Source organism: Chlamydotis macqueenii, chromosome 5 (genome assembly GCF_036417535.1).
Source record: "Chlamydotis macqueenii isolate bChlMac1 chromosome 5, bChlMac1.mat, whole genome shotgun sequence".
Lineage (NCBI taxonomy): Eukaryota > Metazoa > Chordata > Aves > Otidiformes > Otididae > Chlamydotis > Chlamydotis macqueenii.
In genome coordinates this window covers 39,942,731-39,957,195 of record NC_141560.1, presented here as the reverse complement: position 1 = coordinate 39,957,195, position 14,465 = coordinate 39,942,731, and the positions used below count along the sequence as shown (strand labels likewise).

Sequence of the window (14,465 nt, the reverse complement as noted above, 5' to 3'; positions counted from 1 at the left end):
AGAGTTTTGTCAAGCATTGCTGGAGATTTACCTTACTAATTTGGATTTCTTTCTTTAGCCAACAGCCATTAACTTCTTCATATGATGATTTCAGTAGTCAGTATTGAGGCTAGCTCTCCAACATGAGAGGAAATCATTGGATGAGAAATAGCTGAAAGCTGTGCAGTCACTAAAGGGATACTTTTAGTGTCAGATAGGCAGTGAGACATAGCTTTCAAGTTCACATAGCACTTTGTATGGTGGAGTTTACATGGGGTGGTTTTAAGCCCATGTTTGAGAAATTAATTTTCCCGTTGGTACAAATCATAGTTGCTTCAACATCTGTGCTCTGCTGGAGGTGGCTTAAATGTGTTAAACAACACTAAATTCTTTCCAGCCCTTTCCTCGGCTCAACAACTTGCTTTATAGTGCAGTGGATTCTGCAGCTGGATCTTGGCTCAGAAGTCTCATCCATTGCTGGAATATCTGGGCTTGGGCTTCTTAAAAATCAGGTCCCAGCTCTTCTCAGGTCTTTCCCCACTGACTCATTCTCTGAATGTGTCCATCAGCCTGGAGGCTCAGGAGAGTTTTTAACTATCTGAAGAAAAAAAAAAAAAAAGGAGAAGTTCCTAAGGACACCTGCCTCCATTAGCTTCCTCTGTGACTGTTTACATATTTATGGGTCTAGCATGATGTGAAGAAGCACTAGTCCCCATGAGGCTCAGTGCTGCTATAATTGAGAATTACCAAACATCTCTTAGGTGATGGGATCCCACCTAACAGTGAACATCGCAGGTGATGAACACCCTCAACAGCTGTTAAAGGTGAGAGGAGTTAGGATGCCCAGAACCTGATCAGACCAGCCTGTTGGAGAGGACTTGCCAACCTCTTTGCCACTGAGCAACAGTCCTGCTAGCCAGTGTAGCAGCCAGCTAAGAGCAGGGTCAGAAGGCTCACAGATCCCCGTAGTACCATGGAAGATAATTTCTGGCATTAAATATGAAAATGTTCTGGTTTTGTATGGCCTCTGTTAAGAAATTCTGGTGCTGAAAAAGAGGAGGACTAGCGAACTGTTTAATGAGGGACATTTGTGTCCACTGCAGTGGAACTAGCTAATTTCTTGGTTAATCTGATGTGATATTTAGCTGCTATGAAGTATTGGTTGTGTAGGTTAAAGCAACGCTACTCACTTGTTACAGGTTAAAGAATTGCCTGCACTTTGGCTTGGTTGATCTGGGGTGGAAGGTCTGGTGAGCTCTGAGAAAACAAATAATGGATTTTAATCTGGTGTTTTTCCAGTGAAAAGCAAACAAAAAAAATCCTCCTGTTTTGGCATCTTTGGCAGCATTTTGTTGGACAGTTACTCAAAAAGACTGTTCAAATAACTGAACTGAAAAATACCATGGTGAGGAGACAAGATTTTGGTTTGATTCGAAACAAAACGTGCTCTCTTTTTCTCAATGAAACAACCCTTTACCTTCCTTTCCCACTGCCAAGTGTGCACAGGCTTGAATGAAACATTTCATTTGTGAGTATTTTTCCCTCTCTTAAAAACAATTCCATCGAGCTCACTTTTGAAGCAAGGTACTGCTCCAAAATGAAACTCCTTGTTTGTGAAACACTGGCACAAAAGGTCTCACCCTTTCTGAAAATCAGTTTCTCCTTCTGCCACCTCTTAACCCTTTCTCCCCTCCTGCTTGCTTTTGACTGAAACTACTTCATTCAAATTCACTCCTTCACTCAGATGTTTAGATCACACTGAAATTGCATTTTTTTTAGAGAGTGAACTGAGACATTTCATTCCCCCCTCAGAGCACGTACTGATGCTCTGCGGGGTGCAGTTTTGGCTCTTGCTTCCCTTTAGATACTGATGTTGCTGGGACTGTGATGGGGAAGTGCAAACTGGCTGCCATATTGATGAAATCTCGATTGGCACGTAGAAATTCCCAAACAAACAGGAAATTTAAGTAAATGAGAAGGGAAAAATCAGTAGACTATGGGATTTTTCTAGCTTCGGGTGTTGCATTGGAAACAATGGAGAGTGTGCATGGAGAGAACTGCCCATTCGGCAGCTGAAAGGGTTTCTTTACATCAATGAGGGACTGAAGTAACATGCTCCAAATTGGTTTTGTGTTTAGTTGAGCAAGGCAGTTCTACTTATGCCTGAATATACAGTCACATTAGCAACAGTGTAAATTATGCTTGCGTGGGAAAGTCAGACCTCTTGCATTTACAGCGTGTTTGCATTGGTTATCAACTATTTACCCATCGTGTGCTGCATTTCTTTACCTGGATGATACGTGGTTACCTCATGAAACAGCAATGAGGTCACTGCCTATGCAATGGCATGGTGTCCTCTGCATAGCTAAGTTTACTTAATATTAAAATGATGACATTTAAATAATTGCTCTGGATTTTGCCATTTGATTTGAAATTTCTAGAACCATGCTGGCAGGGAATTAATCTAGGGTCATTCTTTAATCTTTCTAGAAAGGAAGTTTGTCCAGAGATCAGTAATACTTTCTCCTTTTTCTCTCTCCCTTCCAATCTAATTCATCAGTGCAAGCCCAGCCTACCCTGTTTTCAACTGGCATTCACTCTTACGGCATGGCTGTTCCCTGGCCTGCGGATGAAATTACCTCTGAAGTTCTCCCCGAAGCCCCTGGTGCTTGAGGAGGACCGCAGCGGTGCAGAGGGCTTGTCTTGATGCTCTCTGAACTGACTGGGTGAACACAGCCTGTTTTTAGTGAAGAGCTGCCCGCATCACGAAGCATTGCCTCCATCGCGCTCAGCTGCCTAATCCCAGCGGAGAAGCCCTGGTCAGAGTGCCCCTGGGGAAACAAGGTGTCCCATCCACTGCCACTGCCAGCTTGGGTCAGACACACACTGTCGGGTCAGCATGAAAACGCTGGAGTCAGTCTTTTCGAGCTCTACCTTGATAACATGGGTACGCTGAGCAGTGCTGGGCATCCCTGCAGGCATGCTGGCATCTGTCCGGCTGTGCTAATCGGACAGCTTAATACCGGGGAAGGACCAGGAATCCGTGCAGCAGCTGGGGCCGTGGGTTCAAGCAGGTAGCAGAGTCCTTGTTCAGGTTAAAGGGAGGGGAGGAGGAGCAGAGCTGATATCTTTTTTTTTTTTTTATGGGAGGTTTTAACAAAGGTTAACGCTTTTGCAGAAGGCTATTCAAGCTGCCATTTCCCCAGCATTTTAAGTACTGCCCCACTCCTGTCATTATAGCTGGGGATTTTGGCTCTCCCAGGGGGGAGGAGATGTTCTAAATGGGCTGCCAGGGAGGTGGATTTAATGCACTAGGAAGAACTGGCTTCACCAAGTTAAAAAGCAAAACAAAACCCAGTCCTTCATTCCTATTTTTAGTGTTTATGACCAAGTATTTTTGCTTGGTTGCTCATTTTGAAAGGGTTTAGTGAGCCTGCCAGTTGATTGAAAGCTCTGTGGTGTGTGAGCTGGCCTGGCTGGGGTGCCTGCAGTGCATAGCGACGAGGTCGGAGCCGTGCCGGAGGTTTTTTTCCACTGCAGTTTGTTGAAGGGTAACAAAAACGTCCCCTGGGCAAAGGATATGTTGGCTTTCCAGGTTGTGGTGATTCATCTTGTCTGGATAAGCAGCCTTCCTCCCACTCCTGCATTCTCATCTCCATCTACCTCACCCGTACTTCACTGTGCAACCAAATGCAAGACCTGCCTCACACCGCGCAGGCGGCATCGCCGGTACCGGTATTGCCGGGGGGTCTCATGCAGCCGACCCCACGAGGTCTACCTGCTGGGCAGCGTTAGTATTCGGTGCCTCTCCTCCCCGCCAGTTCCCGCTCTGTAAATAGTTTTATTCTCGTTATGAGGAGCTACGTCCCTGGCATATGGAGTCCGCGCGGTGCCTGCAGGCAGGTTGCCTTCCTGTTGGTGTTGGTAAGCAGCCCAAGTGCCTCCTGGCAATTAGCAGATCGTTACCCATAATGCAGCGCGCTGCGATGCAGCCTGGTGGGTTTTCTGGAGGTCACTCTGACCTAATTCACCCCCAGGAATTGTACAGCGTTGGCACGGCTTACCAGTGCATTAACAAGCTGATGCTTCAGTGCGAGGTTATTTGAGTGCTTCCACATTATTTTTCTTAGGCAAGAAATAGCCATTTTGTCCAGCAGCCAGCGGTGGCTAACGGGGGCCGGGCTGGAGGAGGAGGGAGCAGAGTGTCGGCTGGTTTTGAAATGGGACATTGCGGGCGTGTGGCATTTCCTTTGGCTTTAAGTTCAGGGGCCATTTCTGATCCCTCGGGTTGCAAAAGTGCAGAGCCCAGTTTTGCTGCCTTACTTCTGTGTTACCACAGCGTCTTTGCAGTGAACTGAGCAGCTTGTGTCGGGTGTGTGCCCAAATTTGCGATGCTCATCCTCAGAGGGAAGACAGAGACGCAAGACTCTGCCACAGATCTGCCCCAGCCCAAACCCTTGGATGATATGAAATGGAGGTGCAGGTTTCAGGCCATTGCAGGCGGGTTTGGAGGGGCACGTGTCCCTGGGCAGAGGGGGATCCCCCCCCCTCAGCACCCTGGCAGGGCAAACCTGAGCCCAGAGCAGAGGGCCTGGCTGCAGCATCGCCAATCCAAATCAGGGCATTCTCCCAGGGCAGTGATTTGTACATACCAAAGCTAATCATTGGCAGTTTTTAGAGGCTTTTAAAATCTGTAACTCCTGTTTTTCATTTCTTCCTGCTAAGATACGTATGGCTGGACTGCGCATGCTGAGGAAGGGGGGGCTGCACAGGGAAAGGCACACACAAACCTATCACAGTAAAACTGTTTTAAAACATTTCTCAAGTAGTTTTCCTGTAAGAATTGTGGCATCTGCTACCAAGGGGACGGTGTGTGAGTAATTTGACTGACAAACCATTAGGATGCCCAGAATAACTTGCTGCTGGCTTCTCTCCTCTTCTTTCTTCTCTCTTCTTCTTCTGGCTTCTCTCTTTGCATGCTCTGGAGGTCACCCCCAAATCCCACCCAGCTCCTCCTGCCACCCCTGCCAGACAGAATTACTTGGTCTTGTCCGCTGCCAATCTCTCTGGGCGTTCGTGAGTCTGTGTATGCACAGACCCTTTGCTTTGTTTATGCACGTCAGCAGCCTTTGGGCCAAGCTCTGCTCTGGATGTACCCTCCGTAGCCCAGGCCCTTTGTCCTAGCCCATCCTCTTGACAATGAAAAACGTTTCGGAGGAAATGATGCAGTGTTGTGCAGTCAAAGCTGGGAGTGAGCTGAGGTGGTGTGTGGACTTTCCTCAGGCAACGAAATTTTCCAGGGAGTGCCTTGAGATGCAGGGTTTTTCCGCAGGAGCTTACTCCTCGCCCCGTGCCCTTTGGTGTTTGCGTGGCTATAGCAGCAGCAGGGCAGCACGGCAGAGCGAGCTGCACGTGCCACCTTCCACATGCCACCATTTTATAACTTCCGCGAGATCTCCAGCGTTAATTGCTTTCAAACACCGGTCTGTCCTGCTTTCAGTTCCCATTGACTCCAATTACACCTGCCCAACTGCGACTGGGACTGAACCACTATCTTTTGGACAGGGGCTTTATTTGTCCCTTGGGTGAGCAATTAAAGCAGGCTCTCTTCTACCGGTGCCGAATATTTGAGCAATTGCTTGTAATTTATGTCTCTGTTTCCCGTGGGGCTGGCAGTACCGAGAAGCAAACCACCACCTCCGGAGTGCAACTGGCTGCTGGCCCCGGGTGCTAATGCAGCAGAGTGCCCCTTCCCTTTCTGCAGGCTCTGTCCGCACTGGCCAGAACGACTATAGGGTCAGGAAATGAAATAATAGGAACTATAAGCTCTGCTACAGCTGAATGGTTTCAGAGCTCCATCAGTTATTAAAGGCGTTAATTCTTCCACAATTACTGGCATATTGCGGCATATTAGATTAGAGGAAAGTTGGTCTCTGACCAAATCCGACTGACCAGCCTGCTCACTGAGGCCCCTGAGTCCTTTTGGACTCACTTCTGTAGCAGTGTTGGTGGTGCTGGAGCGCAGTGCCTCGGACACCGGGAGAAAAAGCCAGGTTTTCTCATTTCCATCAGGATGTAGAAATTCATGGTGGTAATATTTCCTCTCCTCCTCTTCTGTCTAATAATATAGAGAACGCAGTGGTGCCTACGAGTGAGACTTCCTTTTTTTTTTTTTTTGTTTATTTGGTTTTTCTTAAGAAGCTGGATTCAGCAGGGCTCTGGGCCAAGGGGGGTGAGACAAGAGCTCTTCGCGGGCAGCTTCTGACACCCACCCTTGCCCTGGCCACTGAGAAAGCTGTTGTATTTTTCTGTAATGAAATATTCCTGCTTCCCTGTATCACAGAGGTACTGTGGCAGGTGGTGCCTTGGATCCTCACCCCACAAATGCTTTTGAAGGCTTCTGAGTACCTCCATTTGAGCAGGCAGGTGTGTGTCCCTGCTTCACAATGCCTTGACGTTGCAAGATGGGAAGGGCCAGGAAAATGCCAAGAGCCTCACATCCTCATCCCTTCAAAACGTTTGTTCTTTTTCTGAAGGCTGCAGCTCCTGAAGCCCTGGGATTCTGGCAGAGTGAAGCCTTTTGGTATGCTTGGGTGGTTTGGATTTTTAAGGGCCCTTTCTAATCCATCTGTTGTTGACACTACGTATCTGTAAGCATGCCTTCTTAGATAGACAAATAAGGGCTACATTTTTATATCATAACCATAAAATACTATCCTTTAGTAGAATTACAAGTTACTTTTTCCTTCTTTTGTACAAATAATGGTAATAATTCTGTCTAATGATGGCAGTGGTCACAGCAATCCTTATTCAGTCTTAGCAGGAGGAAATTTTGCAGTTTCTTTGCATGTAAAACTTCCATTATTTGGATGGTGTTCCTGTGACATAGGTCATTATATCTGTAATATGTATTTATAGTTGTTTAAAGACCTGAATAGTTTATGGAATAAATTCTGATGCGATACAGCCAGGAGCCCTGTGGGTTTTCATTATGCTATTGATTAAAAAGCCCACCACTACACAGTGAAGATAAGGGAAAGAATTGGAAACTGGGTGAAAATTCCTTTTACTCTGTATAAATAATTTCACATTTGTTTTAAAAAGGGAACATTTGCTTATTTTTTTTTCTCAAGATAATCTCTGCCTTTGCTTGAAAAAGGTTATTGATTGGATTGTTAACTTAAATAGTCTGTGGCGGGTGTGACAGAGCACATGGCTGCAATTAATCTTGCGATGCAGAATCCATTATTGAAGAGGCACTAATGAGCCGTTCTAAGGCCTTCACTGGTCACAGAGCGCCTGGGAGCAGCAGATTGCTCCTGCCCTTTAATGTCAGTTTTGGTCTTCAGTGTTATACAGCCAGTGTAAGCAGAAGAGATTTTTAGGACTTTTTTTTTTTTTTTTAGGGTATTTATGTTAAAATTATCCTTCACCGCCAGCCTGCAAATGCATTGGGTGCGGGAGACAAGAAACGGTCTCCGGATGTGCTTGCCCCCCTCTCCTCAAGCCAGATGTCTGGTGGACATAGTGTACAATTAAAGTCAGTGGCATGTGAAACACGGGTGTCACTATAAAATATGGTCTCAGTCGCAGGGTTCAGATCCAGAGGAGAGTTTTGACAAAGATGAGGGAGCTTTCAGACCTGATCTATACTTTAAAATATTGCTTTAAGACAAAGGGATGAGCTGTTGTAAACCTTCTCACTGTGAGTTTTATTGTCTATGTTGTTTATAGCTATGGCAGCATAGCAAAAGTTTAGGTAGAGAATAGTTATGGTAGATTAGAAACTGTCGATGTTAACGTATTACCTTCTCCTTCAACAGAACTGCTCCCAGGGTGTATTTTAGAGGTCTGTCTGTTGACTTCAGCGACACCATAAATATGTGTTATTTCTTCCCCCTCTTAGATCTGCGGAGCTGATACAGACAGACATGTGAGAGTGATCCAGGGTTTGCCCGGGCTGAGCCGCCACCTGAATTATTAACAGAGTTCCAAATGCAGACTCTTTGCTCCACACCTTTGCCATAGCAAATGCTGTGTATCACAAGATTAGCAAAATTAGACTGTTTCTTCATCTTGACCACATAAGTGACAGAATTAAGCAAGAAAGACTTCCAGCTCTGGCTTATGTCAACTAGCCTTTTTTGTTTTGGTTTTTTTTTTACCTGAAGGGAATTTGAATCTACCTATAGTAGCCTGCCATATGCAGCTGCAGGGCTTTGTCTTCAGGTGTTCTGCCACAGAGGGAATGCCAAGAAGTGCTGTGATATGGAGCAGTCGTGGTGTTCACTAACTCTGCTCCAGGAAGTCTTCGATGTGTGAATTTTCTCATAGGTCATGAAAAACACTGAGTTTTGAACCAAGGTAGCAGGAAAATAGAGAGATTGTGAAGAAGGAGAGCATGGAGGGCAGGAAAAAGAATTTTAATGTTTTGAGTATCTACTGGCATGTTTGCCATACGCTACAGTGCCTCATCACACTGCTGGCATAAGTAAAAATAGTCTTTCCAATGACATTAGGTTGGGGTCATGGTACCACAAGGCACAGTGTTTTATATGAAAGAGGATCTGACTTGGAGGCTGAAGAAAGATGTGTCCACGGGGAATTCTTTTTCCCTTAGACATGTCATAAGCCCTGGGCTAACAGAGAGCAATCTGCGGCTATGCAGACATGGCTGTGGGCATTTGCTGGACTCTTTCAAGGTCACAGCATTTGGAGGGAGAGCCTAATGGTGTGAATAAAATAGTATTTTTTTTCAAAAGATACTTGCATTGCTACAAAAAGGAAGCCACCATGGCCCTCACTCCACTATTAATGTTTTCTAAGCAACCCTCAACCCACAAGAGCCCATTTCTTTTAGGTTTGTGGTGGGTGTGGTCCTTAAGAAGGGCTCTGCAAAATAGGATGGATCACTTCAAGGATGAGGCACCACTGACACAAGATGCAGCACAGAAAACCTGCAGGTGTTTTTGAGGCAAATGAGGAACAAGACAGTCAAGACTGATAGCTGGAAGAGAGCAGGAATGGCTGTGAAGGGACAGAGATAAAGTAGTGAACAGAACCTGACCTTCATGTCTTTTGAGAAAGGGAGAGTCTCTAGCTAGAGCCTCTGCAATGAGCAATGTGTGTACGCAGGCAAGCGAGCACATGAATGTGTGTATGCATTTAGCTGTGATTTATTTCTGTAAGTTTGATTCCATTCTTTCTGTTTCTTTTCAAATGCGACTGAAGCTATTTAACTCTCTGATTAACTTGCCTCCCTGTACAAGTTGTTTTCTGTGATGTATTCCAGCACTGCACAACCTTTCTGGAAGCTGCTTTGCTGCCATTGGGATGAATTCCTCCCTGATGTGTAGTGTGGCATATTTGTTCTATTTACTGGTGGTGGAATGAGGTTCTGCATTTGCTGTAAATCAGATCTGGAGGAACATTTCAGTGTCCTGTCAGGTTCTGCTAGTTTGGTAGTATCAGAAATTATATGAGGTCCTCTCAAGAAGAAAAGGTATCATGTCACAAAATCTCCTTCTGGACAGTTGCAGTTTCAAGGTCCCCAGAACTTTAGTTTCAACTTGTCCACTGTAAATCTCAGTAAAATCTGACTCTTGTTTTTTGCTGACATTTCAAGGACTCCAAAACCCAGTGATCTTCTTAGCCCATCAGGGCTCTGTCAAAACTGTCAAAACATTTCTGTATTCAAAGGCTTGAGCGACGTGAACAGTCATTGATCCCTCCTTCCTTAAATATCTCCTTTATTTTCAATTCAATTTCCTTAATAACTTATGTACACTCATTTCTTTGCTGGACAGGCTTCGTTTTCGTATCACTACCATGCAAATATAACTGGAGATCAAAAATCCTTATTACACCATTTGGTGGTATCAGGGGTGCATAAAGGAAGTATATTCCCTGCAGCATTATTGCCTTACCCGGCAATTTTCAGTAGCTATTTGCTTCACTGGCTAGAAAATACAGAACCTTCTTGTAGGGCAGTGATGGGTGATGTGACGACACAGCGAAATACCACTGATAGGTCTGGTAATGAAGATAGCACATCTATGCCTACGTCTGCTGTAGCTGTGCTTTTTTTTTACTTATTGGAGAAGCAGCCTTTCTTTCTCCATTCTTAAAGAGACATTTAGGCTGATGGAGGTGGAAAAGATTTTTTTCTACCCATTAGCTGTAGCCTAAGAACAGCAGATCGGCTAGAGGTGGAAATACCCGCACACCTGATGGTGTAAGGTTCTAGAAGTAGCATGCAGTAGTGCTGGATGCATGTACCTGTATTTCTGGTGTTTCTGTAGATGATCCCTGTCCCATGCCCCCCTGCCTACCACTATGCACAGTGTTAATGCTTACGTGGGTCATGGAGGGCTGCTAAATATGGGGCTTTCCAAGAAGGCAAGCAGTAGCTTATTGCAGGTGACTCAGGGACGGCCTCAGCCTGCTAGGGGTGGTTTGGGAGTACAGTACTTTATTTCAGCGGTATATTTTTCTTGTTTTGTTTTGCAGAAGGAACACTGATCCTACCTTTGGTTTGTTTGTTTGTTTGTATTTTCCCCTCCAGAAAGCCCATTGCTGACCCTGCTACTGTGATACCGCTGTTTTGCAAAGCTGGAGTCAACACGCATGTAGGGGTGGGGGTTGTAACTCTGGCAATTTGTCCTTCCCAATTAGATGTGACTGTTCTGCTAGCTTTCCCTTCTTTATTCCTTTCATTCAGTTTGTTGTGGGCATTGGCTTGGGGTTTTTTCCTTTCGGTTTCTTGTTTTGATCCTGGAAGGTTAGCTGTGCAATTTGGTTTCTTCTATGCCAACCAACTTTAGTGGCAGAGCTCTTAAAAAAATTAAAAGCTGTATCCCTCCATCCTGTCTTGCTTCTTTTCTGTATGCTATTGCTTCCATTTAGGAAAAGTTTACAGAATTGCTCTACCCATTTGGACACTAGGAAGGGAAGCTCTGAAACGGAGAATAACCTCATTTCCACCAGCTCCTTCAGTCCGGTCGAAACAACACTAATTGAAACTGTAGTCCAATTTCTATTAAGATGGATGGGCTCTCTGAAATTGGGTTTGTTTCTGATTTCATCCTTTCTCTTATTTTCTTTTAAAAAAAAATCCCACAAAAAACCAAACCCAAAGCCAAACAATTTTTAAGAGCTCTGAATAAAACTGCTTTGCCAATGGGGAATGGGTGGGGATAACTCTGATTTTCTCTTGTGCCCGGCAGCGAAAGGGTTAATGCCTGCTTTCCTCTTTGGTATCTGTTAGTTGCAGCCCATGTTGTGATCAGTCCACGTCCATGTGCGTTTTGTTCCCAAATTTAATACCAGTTAATTGACAAGCAATAAGTGAGCCTTAACAATGACAGTTGTTTCCAATCTTCTTCAGGACACCCGACCTGCCTGCAGTTCACTACAAACATGACTGAGGCTGTTAAAACCTATCAGTGGCAGTGCATTGAGTGCAAATCCTGCAGCCTTTGTGGGACCTCTGAGAATGATGTGAGTTCATTTACCTTTTTGTGCAAATAAGTGTCACTGCAAGCTACTGTCATGCCTGCCCTTCAGGAGCCCCTGGCAGTGGTATGGCTTTACTGCGGCTTCCATACATCTCTGGGGAAGAGCCTCTCCTGAGAACAGAGACGGGCTTCTCCTCAGCATCCCCATTTTGCTGTCGCTCTCTTCTGAAATTACCACAGGTATCATATAGGGCCACTCAAGACAGCGATACTTGTGGTTTGTATGCTCATTCAATAGGGCTTAGCTGGAGGCCATAAACGGATGTCGCAGGCAGCTGCAAGAGAGTAGCAGTATTTCGAACATGGCAGTCAGGAGTAGATGTAAATGGGTGATAACCTGAGAGATGGCAGATGTATTTCTTCTGTCCCTGATTTTGCTTACTTTTTTGGCATGATTTTCTAATCTTAATTACAAGACTTGGGGAACATGAAAGCATTTGAACTGGGATGGCTAGGCCTCTCTCTAGTCACCTAATCACCTATCCCAGTGATTTCCAAACTGTGATCCAGAGTCTGCAGCTGAACAGTGTCCTCTCTGTGGGGTTTTCAGTTAAAATCTGATGCTAAGGGTCCTTGGTAGTCTCTGAGAAACTTGGACAATTGACAGTGGCTGGAGAACTTCGGAGGTGATTAACTAACACTACATTCCCTGTAATAGGATGAATTGGAAGCCTGAGGTGTTTTTTTTTTTTGTATTAGTAGTACATTGGGAAATCTGAAAACGGGGAGCTGTTCCGTATTAGAAATCACAGAATACTTCAGAGCAGCCTTTTTCCCAGCTGGTCACACTGGCGCAGCAACAAAGCCTGTCCTCTTCTCTCAGTGCAGCATATCCCCAGCCTAACAGCTTTTGCTCCTGCATTATGAGGCCACCATGGAGAGGAAGTCCTCCACCTCTCAGAGAGATTTTCCAGTTAGAAACTGAACTGCCTTAGTGACTGCGGCCTCTCAGAAATATGGTGGTTGATTGTGGATGCACAAACATGATGCCTGTAGCCTTTTACGTTCCGGTAGTCTCTTAGTCTCTATGTTGCAGCTCTCTGTTCCTAGCTGAGCACTGCTGGTTACCATGCTTATGTTTTCGTCTTGGCAAGAGACTAATTTACATCATTTTCTCTCTCTCTTCTCCTCTCCTTCTCTCCCTGTTTCCCTACTGTCTCCCCAACAACGCTGCGTCAGGACCAGCTGCTCTTCTGTGATGACTGTGACCGTGGCTATCACATGTATTGCTTGAATCCACCAGTCTTTGAGCCCCCAGAAGGTAACATATGTTGGAAGTCTACTTTGAAAATAACAGTAAAATCCTTGTGGAGAAGGGAAGAATTTCAAAAAGGTGGCCTGGGCCATGCAGTGTTAAGGAAGCAGTAGTAAAGCAGAGGCAGGTAGCACTGGAAGAAAGAAAATTAATAGATGTGGAGGTCTAGTGTGATCTGAGATGTCTTATTCAGTCTTGCCTGGTCTCTACCTCCTCTTTCAGGACATGGCTCTTTAAGAGGTCGTGGGTATCTTTGGATGTCCCAGATGGTGTTGAACACTTCAGTTTAGTCAACTGAATTCAGCTCCTGTGAACTGTGACTTTGGACTTCCTAAGAAGTCGAAGTCCCAGAGAGAAAGCCGCTGTCAGGGAGGTCCTCTCTGGAATGGCTGATAGTCTGTTGTCAGGAGACTGGATGAAGAGGAATGACCTTCCTTGTTCTCTAGTCTGTGTCTTGGAAGGGTGAGAGTTTTACGGTCTGAATTACATTTGGTATGTAGCTCTGTCCTCTGCAGGGGATTCAATATGAATATACTACAGCTGGTTGCAGTTTGTCACTTGGTTGTGGAGCAGAGAAACTAGTCCCACACCATTATTGATTCTCAGACTAAAATCTGCAGAGAGCAGTAGAACTGGAGGAGACATGCAATGTGAATGACTGTGGTTTACATGAGGGGGGAGACAAGAATAATTACAAATCAATCATGCACTCAGGAGCTAAATGTTTGACTCTGATAAAGAGGAAACTGAATCAGGAGGGGAAAATTTTGATATGAAGCTAATAATTAGCTAAAGGTTTCTGTTTGGCTGGGAAGTGGTGTATTGAATGCATGAAAATATAAAACACGTAGTGGCAACGCACACCCTGGCTGTGTTGTAACTTGTGTAGAGAGCCCATGTACACAACACCAAGGGCAACAGAGCCTGCTTCAGAAAAAAAACACAGGCAATTCCAATGTTAGGAATATTTGATATCTTATTCAAGCCAATCTTGACATAAACTCTTGAGTGCCTGGATTTGATGTCATTCCAGTAAGAAGGATTTCTTCATTTGCAGGGAGCTGGAGTTGTCATTTGTGCCGGGAGCTGCTCAGAGAGAGAGCATCAGCTTTTGGCTTCCAGGCCTGAGGAGCTCCAGCAGTCAAGAAACACTTTACTCCTGGTGTTGCCATACCAGCACACAATTCCCATCCAGAACACAAAGACACAACCCACATCAAAACGAATGGACACTCAAATACAGGAAGAGGTATCTCTCGTATTCTCTGTCACTAATGCCGTATCTCCTGAGCTCTACTAGAAGGATCGTGTACTTTCCTGATGCTCTGGATGAAATCTCTTCACTGCTATGTATGGTTGCTGCTTGCCGTTACAGGCTCACATGCGTTATAGAAGGGGGAGGGCAGTTATATCAACATGGAGAAGTAAATTTTGTGTGGCCTTGTGCTTTCTGTTTAGTCTTCTTTTTAAAGAAGAGAATAAGATATCTCCCAAGGAATTATTGGTGAGCACTTTGGCTGGGAGCAGCACCAGTTGTTTCTCTTCACAGGCTTGACTGGAAATCTCTTTACTGCAAATCTCTGTATTCATAGGGGGCTTTGAGCGTCGCATTAGTTCAGTACTTCGCGGGTCATGAGCAACGTGTTGTCACTGATCAAAAGTTTTTGGAGTGATACTTTCTCCATTGGATCAAATGCTTTGATTTGGCAGATCTT

General features: G+C 45.1%; 1 protein-coding gene across 1 annotated transcript in view; it reads left to right on the top strand.

Moving 5' to 3' along the window:
- The window catches only part of DPF3 (double PHD fingers 3), a 163,903-nt gene extending 150,025 nt beyond the window's left edge, over positions 1-13,878 (top strand). The window contains exons 11-13 of the mRNA XM_086749496.1: positions 11,366-11,478; positions 12,675-12,756; positions 13,808-13,878. Of these exons, the coding sequence (XP_086605622.1) occupies positions 11,366-11,478; positions 12,675-12,756; positions 13,808-13,878 (266 nt within the window). The remainder of the gene's footprint in view (positions 1-11,365; positions 11,479-12,674; positions 12,757-13,807) is intronic.
- Positions 13,879-14,465: the final 587 nt, after the last annotated feature.